General features: G+C 52.0%; 1 protein-coding gene across 2 annotated transcripts in view; it reads left to right on the top strand.

Moving 5' to 3' along the window:
• The window catches only part of Srrm3 (serine/arginine repetitive matrix 3), a 67359-nt gene extending 53922 nt beyond the window's left edge, over window positions 1–13437 (top strand). For both annotated transcript variants that reach the window (XM_028766194.1, XM_028766195.1), the window contains exons 12-15: window positions 7159–7505; window positions 7836–8060; window positions 8166–8306; window positions 11769–13437. In XM_028766194.1, coding sequence (XP_028622027.1) covers window positions 7159–7505; window positions 7836–8060; window positions 8166–8306; window positions 11769–11997 — 942 coding nt within the window. In that variant the 3' untranslated portion in view covers window positions 11998–13437. The remainder of the gene's footprint in view (window positions 1–7158; window positions 7506–7835; window positions 8061–8165; window positions 8307–11768) is intronic.
• Window positions 13438–14182: the final 745 nt, after the last annotated feature.

The following is a 14182-nucleotide window of genomic DNA, read 5'->3' as shown; positions in this document are numbered from 1 at the left end:
GAAAGAAAGAAAGAAAGAAAGAAAGAAAGAAAGAAAGAAAGAAAGAAAGAACTCTAACAGAGGTGGCTGACAAGTGGCCCTTTCCATTTCTGAAGTGATATCCAGAAGCCACTGGGCAGGCTGTTTCCCTCTCTGCTGGCTCAGAGCAGGAGCCATTTGGAGTCACCAGTGTCCTGCATTCCCTATGCAGAGACCTTTTTTTTTTTTTTAATTGTTGCATCCCCATCCCTGCCCACTGAGGAGGTAGGCACCCCAGCCCAGCTGTGCACTAGCTCTCTGGCTCTCAGATCAGATAAGTGCAGCCACTCTGCTTAGTTTGAATCTCAGTCTCTCTGTGTCTGTCTGTCTGTCTCTCTCTGTCTCTGTCTCTGTCTCTGTCTCTGTCTCTGTCTCTCTCTCTCCTTCCCTTCTTCCACTTTGTTTTAAGTTGATTTTTTCTCTTTTCTCTCTTTCTTTCTTTAACTAACCTTTCACTTACACTTTCTCCAAACTGAGCCACCCAAACTGTCCCCTGGGCTATGGTTTGGTCCCCTTCACTCTCCATCCCTAACCCTTGATGGCTTTGCAGGCTCGTCCTCTCTCCTTCCCATCTCCGCTGTCTCTGCTTCTTCCTTTCTGTCTCGATCCTCTCCCCAAGCCCCCCTTTACTCTCCCTCATTCTCATTGTTGGCTGAATGCTCTTGTGTGTGGTCCGACACTCAATCTTCGTGTCTCTTCCTGCACTGTGTGCTTGCAGTGGGGCTGATTTGCCCCACTACTGTCCGGAGTGGTTTCAGAACCCATAACCTTCATCCTTACCCGCTAAGAGCTTTGATCTCACACGCTTCAGTCCTCCAGGACCCACCTAGACAGTAAGCAGTAGAAGAATGGGGTGTGAGAACCTTAAGGGTCAAGTTCAAAGTTAAGTCCCATTGCACCCTTTGGGGCTGATTGTACCAGGCTGAATAAACTCTAGACTTACACCAAGTCCTTTTATGGTAGTGGAGCTTGGAGGTACAAGCTTCAGGGTTCTGGGGCAACAACAGGCATTACTACCACAGAGAGTCATAGCTCTGAAACTTAGATGTGGTGATAGAGACACTTCAGAGGGTCTGGAGCGGGCCAGGGGCGGGCTCTAGACCCTAAGAACCTACTTGGCCAAGACTTGGCCAAGGGTGATTTTTGGGATGGTATAAAATCTTAACTTACCTACCCCTAGAACAGGGGCTCCTCCAAGTCCCCAGTGTCCTTTCTTCTGCTGAATTTCTGAATTTGAGAATGCAGTGGTATCCCTTGTTGCAGAATGATCCAGAAGAGACAATCGCTAATAGCCAGAGTGACTCGAGGTAGAACAAGCATTATATCACATGAGACTTGTGATGGCCACTCCAGTGCTCAACTAGCTGCAAGGAAAATGGCAGTCAGAAGTGGGTCCTTAGGGTACCACCATCCCCTCCTCCTCCCATCAGCTTCCGGTCCTGCCTGAAGTTTCAGTAGCCATTGGGAGTTTTTGATAACTCTCCATCTTCAGCTTTGGAAAAGGAAGGGTTAGTACTTCCCCTGTGTTTATTTAAGGAAGGGTCAGGCCAACTCGTTCCTCAGAACACGTCTAGCTATCTTGAATGGTGTTTGCTGGGAGGGAGATGACAACGTTGTTCTTCACAAGGGGGATAAGGGAGTCTGGGAGGAGCCTCAGCCTAAGGAGGACTTGGAGGCTCTGACCTTCCTGACTTCCTGGATCACAACCAGGGAGACAGCGGGATATAGGCAAGCAGGCAGCAGTCTTGGGGTCCAGAGGAGACACAAGGGAAGTCACTCCAGGTGTTCCCTTGCCTCTGTTCCTGGTCCCCCTTGCTTCCACTGTGTCCTTTCTCCATCCTTGTTTATTGCCCTTGACCTTCAAATTTTTTCTTATACAAGAGGTGAAAAAGATGTCACTAGCAGAGCTAAGAAAATAACTTAGTGTATTACGTGTCTGCTCAGCAAGCAAGAGGACCTGAGTGCAAGCCCAGAACCCACGTTAGAAAGCCAAAGACGGTGGCTTGCGCTTCTAGTCCTAGTTCTGGGACGGCAAAGGCAGAAAGATGCCTGGGGCCTGCGGGTCAGCCAGCCTAGCTTAATTGACTAACCCTGGGTCCTCAAAATAGCTCAGTGGGTAAAGGTGCTTGCCGTCAGGCCCAGTGGCCTCAGTTCAATCCTAGAACTCACAAATGCTCCTCAAGCTGTCCTCTACACACACACACACACACACACACACACACTGACACACAAACACACACACATACACACACATGAATTACTAAATAAAAATGTAATTTAAAATATATAGCTGCTAAAAAATGCAATTTAAAAAGAATGGTTGGCCCCTAGAAAAAAGACACCCAAGATTGATAACTGGCCTCCACATGCATATTTGTATGTAAAACACATACAAATACATCTCTACACACACAGAAACACATACACAAAAGAGAGAGAGGGAGAAGGAAGGAAGAAAGAAAAAAGGAAGGGAGGAAGGAAGGAAGGAAGGAAGGAAGGAAGGAAGGAAGGAAGGAAGGAAGGAAGGAAGGGAAGAAAAGAAGGAAGGAATTCCATAAGCCCTGGATTTCACTCAACCCCTAGGAAGAAGGAGGCCCAGCCAAGCTGAGGCTGAGATGCAGCCTCTGGCAGGATCATGGTGACTTTTCTTAGCAGCTTCTGGAGGGATGAGTGGCCTGCCCCCCCCCCCAAGGGCTCCCTGACAGCACCGTCTTCCTAAGTTCTGCCATCCTAGGCTGCAGGGGACTCTTTCCATCCGACCCCAGGCCTTCATCCCCTGCTCTGATCCTTTTAGCCTGGGGCCAGCATACAGGACAACCCCTTTGTGGGCCAACCCACCCAAGATTCTGCCCACCCCCATCCTATCGGTGGGGAAGCGGGGCCCACCTAGCATGAGACTTAGCATAAGTTCTCACAACCAACTTAAATCCCCTCAAGGGGTTCTTCCTGAAGAAGCATGACTGAGGTCAGTAGGCTCGAAAGGAATCACAGGAGAGCAATGTGGAGCTGAGACCTCAAGACATGGGTAGGAAGGTAGGAAGCCACCTATCTTGGCTTGGACCTCAATGGCTGGGGACAGAAGCATCTTAGGAGTATTCAGCCATCCAATCCAGATCCTTTCTGTTCCTAAAACTCTATCCCGCCTCCAAGTCAAGGGAAGTCAGGGTGGGTCTGTGTGGGACTGGGTAGTATTAGCTCAGTCGCCATGTTTGCCTAGCACGCATGAAGCATGGCTTATAAACTGAAGGACCCATAAATCAGGCAAAATGGTTCATGTCTGTGATCTTGGTGCTCATGGAGGTGGAGACAGGAAAAATTAAAGTCCAATGTCTGGCAAGAAGTGTCCATCCATGCAATGGTGGCATGACTTTTATGAGGGTAAGCGACCACCTTTTTAATTTAAAAAAAAAAAACAGCTTAAAGCGTTCAAGGTCAACTTTGGCTATATAGTGAGTCCTAACTGAGCTACGTGGAACCCTGTTCAAAGGGACAGGAAGGGAGCTGGAACTGTGGCTCACTGGTAGGGTAACTTACCTAGCATCCACGAGGCACTGGGTTCAATCTGTAGTGCTGAGGGGGAGGGTGGGAGGGGCTTCCTGCTTGTGGATGGCAAGGAGCATCATGGGCGTGATCTCTCCCGACCCCTACTCTGTTTCTTTCCTTGAACCAGGTCTCTAGCTCTAGTTCGATCTGGTCCAATCCCAGTGTGTAGTCCTTCACCACTGGCCTTGCTGCCTCCCCTGAACAGGGTCGCCTTAAAGGAGGGGACCATGGTGACGCTGGGCTGTGAGTTACCATGCATTTGTTCCTAAGGCCCCCTTACCTGATGTCTCTGTTTAGTTGACAAGCTGACCACCTTGGGCATAGGCTGCATTTGAAGATCCTAGAGACACCATCACTCTCATTTGCCTTCCAGAAGGAAATTCAGTGAGAGAACCCTGGTACAGACCAGGGATTGTAAGATGTTATTTGCCTGTTGGGGTTGGGGAGGAAGCTGAGGGTTCTTCTGGAGATGCCTTTTGAGAATGCAAGTATTGTACAACAACCAGCCTCAAGCTGGGCACAGTGTAATCTGGGCACATAACGAAGACGCAGGAATTTTCTGGAGTTCAAGGTCATCTTTGGTTACATAGAGAATTTGAGGCCAGCCTTGGCTACATGAGACCCTGTCTGAATTTTTTAAATGGGGCCAGGGATGTAACTCAGTCAGTAGAGTTCTTGCCTAGCATGCATGCACGAAGCCCTGGGTTTGATCCAAAGCACTGCATAAAAACAACTGTAATCCCAGCACTGATGGTGGAGGCAGAAGAATCAGAAGTTCAACTAGAGCAAGAGTTCCTAGTTCCAGGCCAGCCTCAGCTACAAGAGACCTTGTCTAAAATAAAACAACAATCAGCCTCCAGTTCCCCTAGCGTAAGCTGACCAGGAGGTGAAGGTTGCTTAGTGGGACAGGTGACTACCAGATCATACCCACCCTGGTCACCCATGTCAGCCACTGCTGTGGGACAAAGACCAGCTCTCCTGGGAGAAGTCTTCATGGCTCGTTGACTCCCACAGTGTATTCACCAGCTATGGCTAGTGTTCATTGATTCCTTCAGCCAATCACAACCAATCACAAACCAGCTGTACATTTCGTCAATGAGGCATACTTCCTGGCTGTAACTCTGGAGCCCTGAAGAGAGGTCTGGGCCCTCATCCCCTCTGCCATAAATATCCAAAGCCAGGCCAAGGAAATCATAAGGAAATCATGCTTCCTTTTCAGTGATAGCAAGATAACCTGAACAAAGTTAGCTCAGACCCCCTTCTGGTACCTGAAATTCCCTGATTGGCCCTTAATGAAGCCAATTCTTCCTTCCTTAGCCAGTAGCATTAAGGAATTAGTGTCCTGTTTTATGCTAAAAATTGGGATTATGCCCAACAATGGTGGCACAAGCCTGTAATCCCAACATTCACGAGACCGAGGCAAGAGGATTTCAAGTTCAAGGCTATATAGTAAAACTGTGTCTAAAAAAAAAACAGGTTGGGCATGGTGATGTGCTTTTGTAATCTTAGCATTTAAGAAGTGACATCTGTAGAATCCTGAGTCAAAAGTCATCTTGAGCTGCATATTGAATTCTGGACTCCAAGCCAGAGTGTAGTATGGGAGAGCCTGTCCTATTCAGAAAAGAGCTGGGTGGCAGTGGCAGCGGTGCCCACCTTGAGTCTCAGCACTCAGGAAGCAGAGGCAGGTGGGTCTCTTCAGTTCTAGGCCAGCCTGGTCTACAGAGCAAATTCCAAGATAGCCAGGGCTAAACAGAGAAACCCTGTCTAAAAGGAAAAAAAAAAGAAGAAAAGAAAAAAAAGAATCAAGAAACAAAGAGAATAAAAGAATACTCACTGGCAGGATTGTGCAGGCCTTTAACTCCAGCCTGGGAAGCAGAAGCAAATGGATCTCAAGCCTAGCCATTGCTACATAGTGAAACTCTGTCTCAAACAAGCAAACCTGAGGTTACAGACAGCAGATCAGGCTGGGTAATGACTGTGGAAGTGTCAGGGACAAATCTGTAAACCGAATAGTGGCAAGAATAGTAAGTAGCATCTGCTCTTGCAAGGTTGGGGCCCAAAGTCAGGAGGGTCTTTTTGTGAAGGGAGGGGTAGGGAGGCTGGGGGGGGCACAACCGGATAATCCTGAACTATTTACCCTGGAAGAGACATTGGGAAGCAAAAGCCGAACCCTCGTGGTGCAGATGGGGAAACTGAGACCTAGACTGGGGATATTCACTTATCCAGGGCTCCGTGGTGCTGAGATAGTAGCAGGCTCCATTCCTAGTTCCCAGCCAGGACCTCGGATGGTGTCAGGTTCCCTTTCTGGTCCTAACTCACTCTTGGAAAAGAAGTAAATTAACAGTCCGATTCAGATGTCAGCCCAGGGCACCGGCTGACGCCCAAGCAGCTGGACATTTGCTGGTCCGCTAGAGGTGAACCGGCCTCCTCTCGGGCCTCGGGGGTGGTTGCGTTTTTCTCTCTCTCTCTCTGTCTCTCTTGCATTTTTGTGACTCTAATGATGAACTTATGCTACCACGCTTTTCCCTTCTCTTACACAACTTACCTACTAAAGGAGGAAGTGCCACTTTATTGGTAAGTGGACGTTAACCAAGAGGGACTTAAAAAAAATCAGAACGTTAAAAATTAAAAAAAAAAGAAAAGAAAGAAAAGAAATGAAAAAAAACAGAAAAAGAAAAGAGAGAAACAGAAAGACAGTCGGTCAGCTACTGGACATCCCTGAGCTCTCAGCAGGGTCGCCAAAACAAAGCCAAATATTAACAGAAAGAAAATAATAATAACAATAATAATGATGATGATATAATAAAGTCAGGTTCCCCAGCAGATCATTTTGATTTGGGTATATAATGATATTTGTGGTATTTTTGTTTCCGTTATATTATTATTTTTATTTTGGTTTTCTTTTTTATTTCTGTTTTTGACTCCTTTTCTTCGGTTGAATTTTGAGTTCAGTTATCTTGCCCCCTCCCCCATCTGTGTGCCGTGTGACAACCCCCACCCCATGCCCTTTACCCTGGTGGGGGGAGCCTGGCCCTGGTGGGCTGGCCCTGGCTTGACCTACCAGTGTCGTACCTCTCTCTTCTCTCTACTGGGGGGAAACCGTCTGACCCCCATGCGGGGACAATGCCAATCCCTCTGGTGCCCCATCCTGGAGCTCCCCCTCCCCCGCAGCCTCCATCCCCACCGCTCCGTCCCTCTTGTGTTGTGCATGCCGACAACCTTGCATGGTCTGCTATGTTAAGGCCAGAAGGTGAACACTCAGGAGAGGTAGAGGCAGGGCAGGCGCGGGAACCGTGTGTGCGATGCTACGGGGCTGCAGCCCGCGGCCTAGGCCCGGTGAAAGCCCTCTCTCCTTTTCTCCCCCCACCCCACTGCCCTCTCACGTCCCCTCCCCGCCCCCTCGATCCTTCTCTTTTTCTCTCCAACCTCTCCATCCCGCTTGCACCCTCCCCGCCCCTCTTCTGCTTCTTCCCCGCCCTCCGATGTCCATCCGATGCATCCGAAACCCTCTCTGCTCTGGTCCTCTCTGCATCCCTCCCGGCCTCTCTCGCCCCCTCTCCGCCCCTCCGTGCCCTTCTCTGCCTCTCTCCCCGTCAGAAGCCCAGCTCGCCCCGGGCCTGCGACAAGGCGGCCGCCGCGCCCACGCCGCCCGCTCGTGGGAAGGACAGTCAGAGCCCCCGCTCCGCGCCGTCGTCGCAGGGTCGCGGGGGCCGCCCGGCGGGAGGGACAGCCAGGCGCCGGCGCCGGCGGCGGAGGAGGAGGCGATCGCGGTCCTTGGCCAACGCGCCCCGCCGCAGGGGGCGCCGGCGTGCAAAGCCCGCGCCGCCTCGGGGCTCGTCGCGCTCGCTCAGCGGGGCACACTCCAGCAGCGACTCCGGCGGCGGCGCCCCGGGCCCCGGGCCCGAGCCTGGCTCCGAGCGAGGCCACGGCGGACACGGGAAACGGTGAGCCGACCTCCTGCCTACACTGCACAGGAGCACCCCTCACTGCTCACCCCCACACCGTGACCTCGTTGGTCACCCCACATACGGCCCCTAGCCGATCACTCCAACTGGGGTTCCCCCATCAACGTTCCATGGGCAGCCCGTCACTCCATCACTTCCGATGGAGTCCCCTTCCCTTGCTAATAATCCCACGTAGAATCGCCAATTTGTCCTTTGACTCCCCGTTTCCTCTGGGGTGGGCTCATGGATCTCTACTGCGTCCCACGCAACCTATGTCTCTCAGGGCCCGCAGTCCACACCACCGAACCCTGCCCCGCACTCCTCTTCTAGGGCAAAGGAGCGACCCCCGCGCGCACGGCCCGCAAGCACCTCGCCATCCCCAGGCGCTCACGGCCGACGGGGCGGCCCTGAAGGAAACAGCTCATCGCGCAGCCCGGGTCCCCATCCGGGGTCCTGGAGCTCCAGCCGCTCGCCCTCCAAATCCCGCTCGCGCTCCCCAGACAAAAGGACCCGCAGCCCCAGCCTCTCACCATCGCCCAAGAAACCTCTTGGCCGGTAAGTGTCCCAACGGGAGTAGTGTCGGTGGGCGGGGGCGGATGGCAAAGAACCCGAACTGAGGGCCCAGATGGCGGGAATCCCTCACCATGATCGGTCCCACAGGGACAAGGACAGCGAAGGCGGCCGTGCAAGGCACGCCGAGGCTGAGGCCGCCCGCACCCGGCGTCGCTCCCGCAGCTACTCGCCGATCCGAAAGCGGCGCCGAGACTCGCCCAGTTTCATGGAGCCGAGACGCATCACCAGGTACAAAAGGGGCGAGAAGAGACTAGGGCTAGTGACTCTTATGGGTAGCCTGGGATGTCAGGGAGTCGAGGTTCACAGGCCTGAGGGCCTTCTAGATTGATCTGATCCTGATACTAAGGAAAGAGGAAGGTTTTATCAGGGGAGGACGGAGAAAGAACTAAAGGAGAGATGGGTTGGGCGAAGAGAAACTAATGAACCCAGGGGTCATCGAAGAGTTGGGGAGAGACGAGGGTGCCAGAGCATCAGAGACAGAAGTGACAACCTTGGGAGGGAAGAAGCGCCATGAATCGGAGCTGGTCTGTACATGGGTCGGAGTGGCCAGCCACTGGCATGGAGTTCAGCTCTGGAAGATTCCGTTCATCCATCTGGAGCCCCTTCTTCCCTCCCCGTGTCTATCACACTCTCAATGATACGAACTTTTCTCCTTCATCTTAAGGAACCTCCTGCTGTGTGGCCTGTGGCCAGCCTGGGGGCCGTGTGGACCGGGCTCCACAGGCAGCCCAAGTGATATTCATGTGAGCTAGTCTGGTGGTGGTCCGCTTTCCATCTGCGTCTCCTTTTCTCACTAACCTCCCAACACTCTGGGGAATTGGAGGAGGCAGAGCATACTAGTATCTGGGGCAGCTGTCTCAGGAACCCTCCATGCAGAATGAGGCGTGTGGCTGAGGTGACAGAGGACTAGAGGGGTCTGGATCTGCAGATGAAATCATCCAAAAGCTGGGACTGGTGGCTCAGGCCTCTCATCCCATCTACTTAGGTAGAATGGGGGTGGGGGGATTCAGGGCGAGCCTGAGAAACCAGCAAGACCTTGGCTCAAAATAAAAAGATTGGTAGAATGTTTGCCTAGAATCTCCCAGTGAGGGGCTAGGGGCGTGGCTCAGTGGTAGAGCCCTGCCTAGAATCCCCAGTGAGGGGCTGGGGGCGTGGCTCAGCGGTAGAGCCCCTGCCTAGAATCCCCCAGTGAGGGGCTGGGGGTGTGGCTCAGTGGTAGAGCCCTGCCTAGAATCCCCCAGTGAGGGGCTGGGGGCGTGGCTCAGTGGTAGAGCCCCTGCCTAGTATGTGTGAGGCCCTAGATTCAATCCCTAATCCCAACAAATCAAAAATTACCCTGAAGCCCAGGATTACCCCAGTATGATGAGATTGCCATTGGCAGGATTCTGAGCCCAACTTTGCCCTGCCTTTCTGAGGCAGGGGAGACTGAATGTACCTTTCTGGCCCTCAGTGACCAGATGTGTCTAATTAGCTGAAATCTGTAAGAATCTTTTTCAACTCCAAGACACTCTTCTCAAATGAAGTCTCCTTAGCCCAGTGGTTCCCAACCTTCCTGATGCTGCATCCCTCCCCACCATAAAAATTATTTTCATTGCCGTTTCATAACTATTTTGCTACTGTTATGAATCAATGGAAATATCTGATATGAGGTCCCAAAGGGGTCGCGCCCCACACTGGTCAAAAACTATCCCATTAGAGTCCTCGATAGTCTGAGTCTCCAAGAAAGCAATATGGCTGCCTCCTTTACTCAGAGCTAAAGACCAGACCACTATGCTAGAGATAGCATCCCAGATACACTCAGTTCTACACCGAGGGTCCTAAGATGGCCAGAATTTCACATCTCCCAGCTGGGCACCCACTTCAGCCCCTCTGTCCCAGGCTGCCTCCTCCTTCTACTAATGCACAGCTGGTTTTCTTCCTCAGAATTAACCCTTGCGGCGGGGCATTAGAGACCCCTTAACCACTTTCTTTTCTTTTCTCTGGATGTAGCCTCATGCCTTCAAACTAACTCCGGGCCAGCGGGAGGTAGCTGAGTGAAGGGATGGGATGGAAGTGGGAGGTGGGGACAAACTAGAACTGAGACAGCAGTGGCGAGGGATCTCCTCCTTGTTCCCTTTGAGTGGCCATGAAAGTCTAAATAAATCTTCTCAGCCTGGTCTGCTGAGTTCCAAGACAGCCAAGGCTTCCAGAGAAACCTTGTCTGCGAAATATATATATATATATATCTCCAGGCACCGGTGGCACAGGCCTTTAATCCCAGCACTTGGGAAGCAGAGGCAGGTAGATCTCCAAAGTTCAAAGCCAGCCTGGTCTACAGAGTGAGTTCCAGGACAGCCAAGGCTACACAGAGAAACACTGTCTTAAAAAAATAAAACATAGACAAACAAACAAACAAAGCAAAAAAAAAATATCTAACTATCCTATTCAGAGGAGGAATGGGGAGGCAGAGAAACAGGACTTGGCCACTTTCACTAATACTTGCAAGCAAAGAAGCAGTCATTGAGCTTATGCTGTGTCACCCCTATTCATTCAAAGGTCTATGGATGTGCCTCAGTTAAGAGAACGCTTGTAGAACATGCATAGAACCCAGTGTGCCACAAACCTGCTGTCCTGGAGTCCTCATGCACAGACTGATGACAAAAATCTGCAGTCCCAGCACTCAGGAAGTTAAAGGCAGAAGGATCAGAAGTTCAAGGACATCCTCTGCTACACAGTAGGCTCGAGGCTAGCCTGGGATACATGAAGCTCTGTCTCAATAAAGAAATTAGTTTCATTGATGCTGGGCATAATGGCACAGGTCTGTGACCCCAGAACTCAGAAGCTGAGGCAACTGAACATTGCAGGCTAGTATGAGCTTCATAGCGACACTGTCTAAAATAAAGCCAGAAAAGAAGGAAGGAAAGAAGAAAAGAGGAGGAAAGAAAAGTCTGGTGGCACATGCCTGTGATTATAGCACTCAGGAGGTAGAGAATCGGGAGTTCAGGACCAGCCTTGGCTACACAGTGAGGCTGAAACAAGCATGAGATATATCAAACCCTTAGAAAATAAAAATAAAATAAAATGTTGGGTTAGAGAGATGACTCCAAGGTTAAGAGCATTTACTGCCCTTCCAGAGGACCCGAGTTCAAGTCCCAGGACACACACATGAAAGTTTCACGCTGATCAGCTCCAGGGCATCCAACAACCTCCAGCCTCCATGGCTCCTGCACATGCGCAAATAGCCCCCCCACACACACACACACAGACCCATAATCAAAAATTTAAAAAAAAATGTAAAGGAAGAGAAACTTTCATTCATGATGTTCAGGGTGAACCTCAGCTGGACTAGAACACCCTCATATTTGTGAGGCACTTTCCCTCTCCCCAGCATGACAAACGGGAGAAACGGAAACACACATACCCAATAAACTTCATTTACTCAGAAAACATTTCTTAACACACACTCCGATCAATAAAGAATTTGGGCTTTTTGGCTTGCAGGCAGACAAAGAAAAACAAAACAATCAATATGAATTCGGTAAAGGACACAGACGTTTGGAACTGGGGTTGTCCTTGAGGCCAAGACTCAGGGAAAACTTAGGCAGGAAGCCCTGGCCACTGCTGGGTGGGGACTGAGGTCCGAGTGAGGGCCACGGATGGGCAGAGCTTGGGGCTCTGGGTGGGCTAGGATCTATTTTCTCTCTCCTACAGTGCCCGAAAGCGTCCCATCCCCTACTACCGGCCCAGCCCCTCCTCTTCCTCCAGCTGCTTGAGCACCGACTACTCAAGCCGGAGCCACAGCAGGAGCCCAAGCCCTGGCCACAGCCACGAAAGCTACAGCAGCCGCAGTCACGGGACTCGCAGCCGCTCCTGCAGCGCCTCCAGGAGCCGCAGTCCAAGCTACCACAGCCGGAGCAGCTCAGAGAGTGGGGGCTTCTAAGCCCAGACGGACCCATCTAGGGTTGGAAGGCCCTGGAACAAGGAGAGGCTGGGGCCCTGAGACCTGGGAAAGAGGGGTCTGTATCCCCCATACTGCTATAGAGCTCCCGGGGTGGGGGTGGGGCAGCACGTGGGCAAGTGGGACTAGAGAAGAACTTCCTTTAGAGCGGGTGACCCACCCACGAGGAGGAATTGAATTGTCCTCCCCCGGAAGTGTGCCCATCCCCACGCCCTGCCCACCCACCATGCCCAGGGAACAAAGAGCCTTTTCGAACACAGGGATCAGATCACCATGCCCCCTCTTCTGCTTGAGGCCAGCTTACCAGCCTGGGGCCCATCGCCTGTGTATGGCACAAGCGTCCACCGTTGGCTGTCACCTCACCTGAGCTCAGTGGACCCCTGCACAGCTTGGAAGGTGCCAAGCCTGGAACCTTCCCCTCCTCTTTCTCTATCTCCCACGGGGTGGATCTGAAAATGGGCAAAGAGAGCCAGATCTAAGCGAGAAGGAAGGACCACCTAACTCTTGGTGTATTGCCAGGCAGAACGAGAAGTTCACACTTGGCCCCATCTCTCTCCCTTGCCCTCACATCAAGGCCACACCCTCCAGGCCTTCATCAGCACAAGAGGTGGCATATACCACATCTGTATCTAACCCTGAAGTCAAAGATAGGAAGTTCAGGGGCTGAGGACGTAGCTCAGTTGGTAGAGTGCTTGGCTAGCATGCATGAAGTCCTGGGTTCCATCCCAAACAAAGCATAAAACCGAGCATGCTAGTGCATGCCTGTAATCCCAGCACTCTGGAGGTAGAGGCAGAAGGACCGAAGTTCAAGGTCATCTTAGGCTACATAGTGAGTTCGAATCCAACCTGGGGTACAGGAGAACCTGTCTTAAAAGTGAGAGACTGGGAATTCAGGTCAGAAGACAAGAAAGGACACACGGGTAGAAAGCAGCGGCATTTTTTGTGGACCCAAACAATGCAGTCAGATGAGCAAACAGGTCAAGGGCTACTGAGAGACAGATATGGGCTGCCGTCTAGGTTATGGGCCAAATGATAGCTCACTGTCACAAGCTAACACGCGGTGCACTTCGGAGCCTGCCCAAGGGGGGCCTCCTTACCAGGCTTTGATGGGGCAGGTTTGGTCAAGGCTTTCAGAACTAGGGTGGTAGGTTCCAGCCAAAGCCCTCAGCCTGGAACAGGATGGGAAGGAGGTGGTCCCCCCCTCCAGCCCTCTTCTGCGGCACCCAGCCCCGCCCACCCCCCTGCTGGGGCCCTCAGGGATCTCAAAGTCTTCCTTGGCCCAATAGGGCAGATGCCCTGGGCTCTGGTGGGGGGAGGAGTCTGGGGTCTGATCCGGGTTCCCACCTTCTCTGTTAACCCTTCCCTCTTTCTCCGCAGTGCGGGAAAACATTCGGACTGTAATAAATACACTAGGTGCCCGGGTGACAGGCTGTGACTGGGTCTCTGTGACTGCGACTAGCAGGGAGTAGGGAGGACCAGGGTCTCTCCCTATAAGGACTGAGTAGGGCTCTCATTCTTCCTGAGGGGCCCAGTAAGGAGAGGTGGGTGGCATCAAGGAACCAGGTCCCATCACATCCAGCCACCTACCTCTGAGCAAGAGCATAGCCTTCTGAAGTTCAAGTGGGAAGAGAAATGGAGTCAAGAAAATGCCCTTTCAGCCTGGAGGGTTTGTGGGCTGTTTGTAAATTAATTGTGTGTGATGCTGGGTTGTGGTGACACATGCCTTTAACCCTGGCACTCCAGCGGCAGAGAGAGGCAGATCTCTGTGAGTTCAAAGCCAGCCTGGTCTACAGAGCAAATTCCAGGACAGCCAAGGCTACACAGAGGACCTCCCCTCTCTCTCTCTCACACACACACACACAAATTATTGTATGTCCCTGTGCAAGATGTGTGGGGGTGCATGTGCCGCCGCATGTGTGTGGAGGTCAGAGGTCAACTGTGTGGAATCGGCTCTCTCCTTCCACATTTATGTGAGATCCAACTCTGACCACCAGGCTTGTGAGGTAAGCACCTTTACCAGCTGTGTCATCTTGTGTGCAGAGGGGGGTAGCGTGTGTTTGTGTGTGTGTGTGCGCGCGTGCGCGCGCGTGTGTGTGTGTGTGTGTGTGTGTGTGTGTACAGTGTATGGCCATGTTTGTTTTGTTTATTTGAGACAGGGTCTCACTAT

This window comes from Grammomys surdaster, unplaced genomic scaffold, assembly GCF_004785775.1.
Source record: "Grammomys surdaster isolate TR1022 unplaced genomic scaffold, NIH_TR_1.0 166, whole genome shotgun sequence".
In the NCBI taxonomy this organism is placed as follows: domain Eukaryota; kingdom Metazoa; phylum Chordata; class Mammalia; order Rodentia; family Muridae; genus Grammomys; species Grammomys surdaster.
This window is presented reverse-complemented; position numbering and strand designations above follow the sequence as displayed.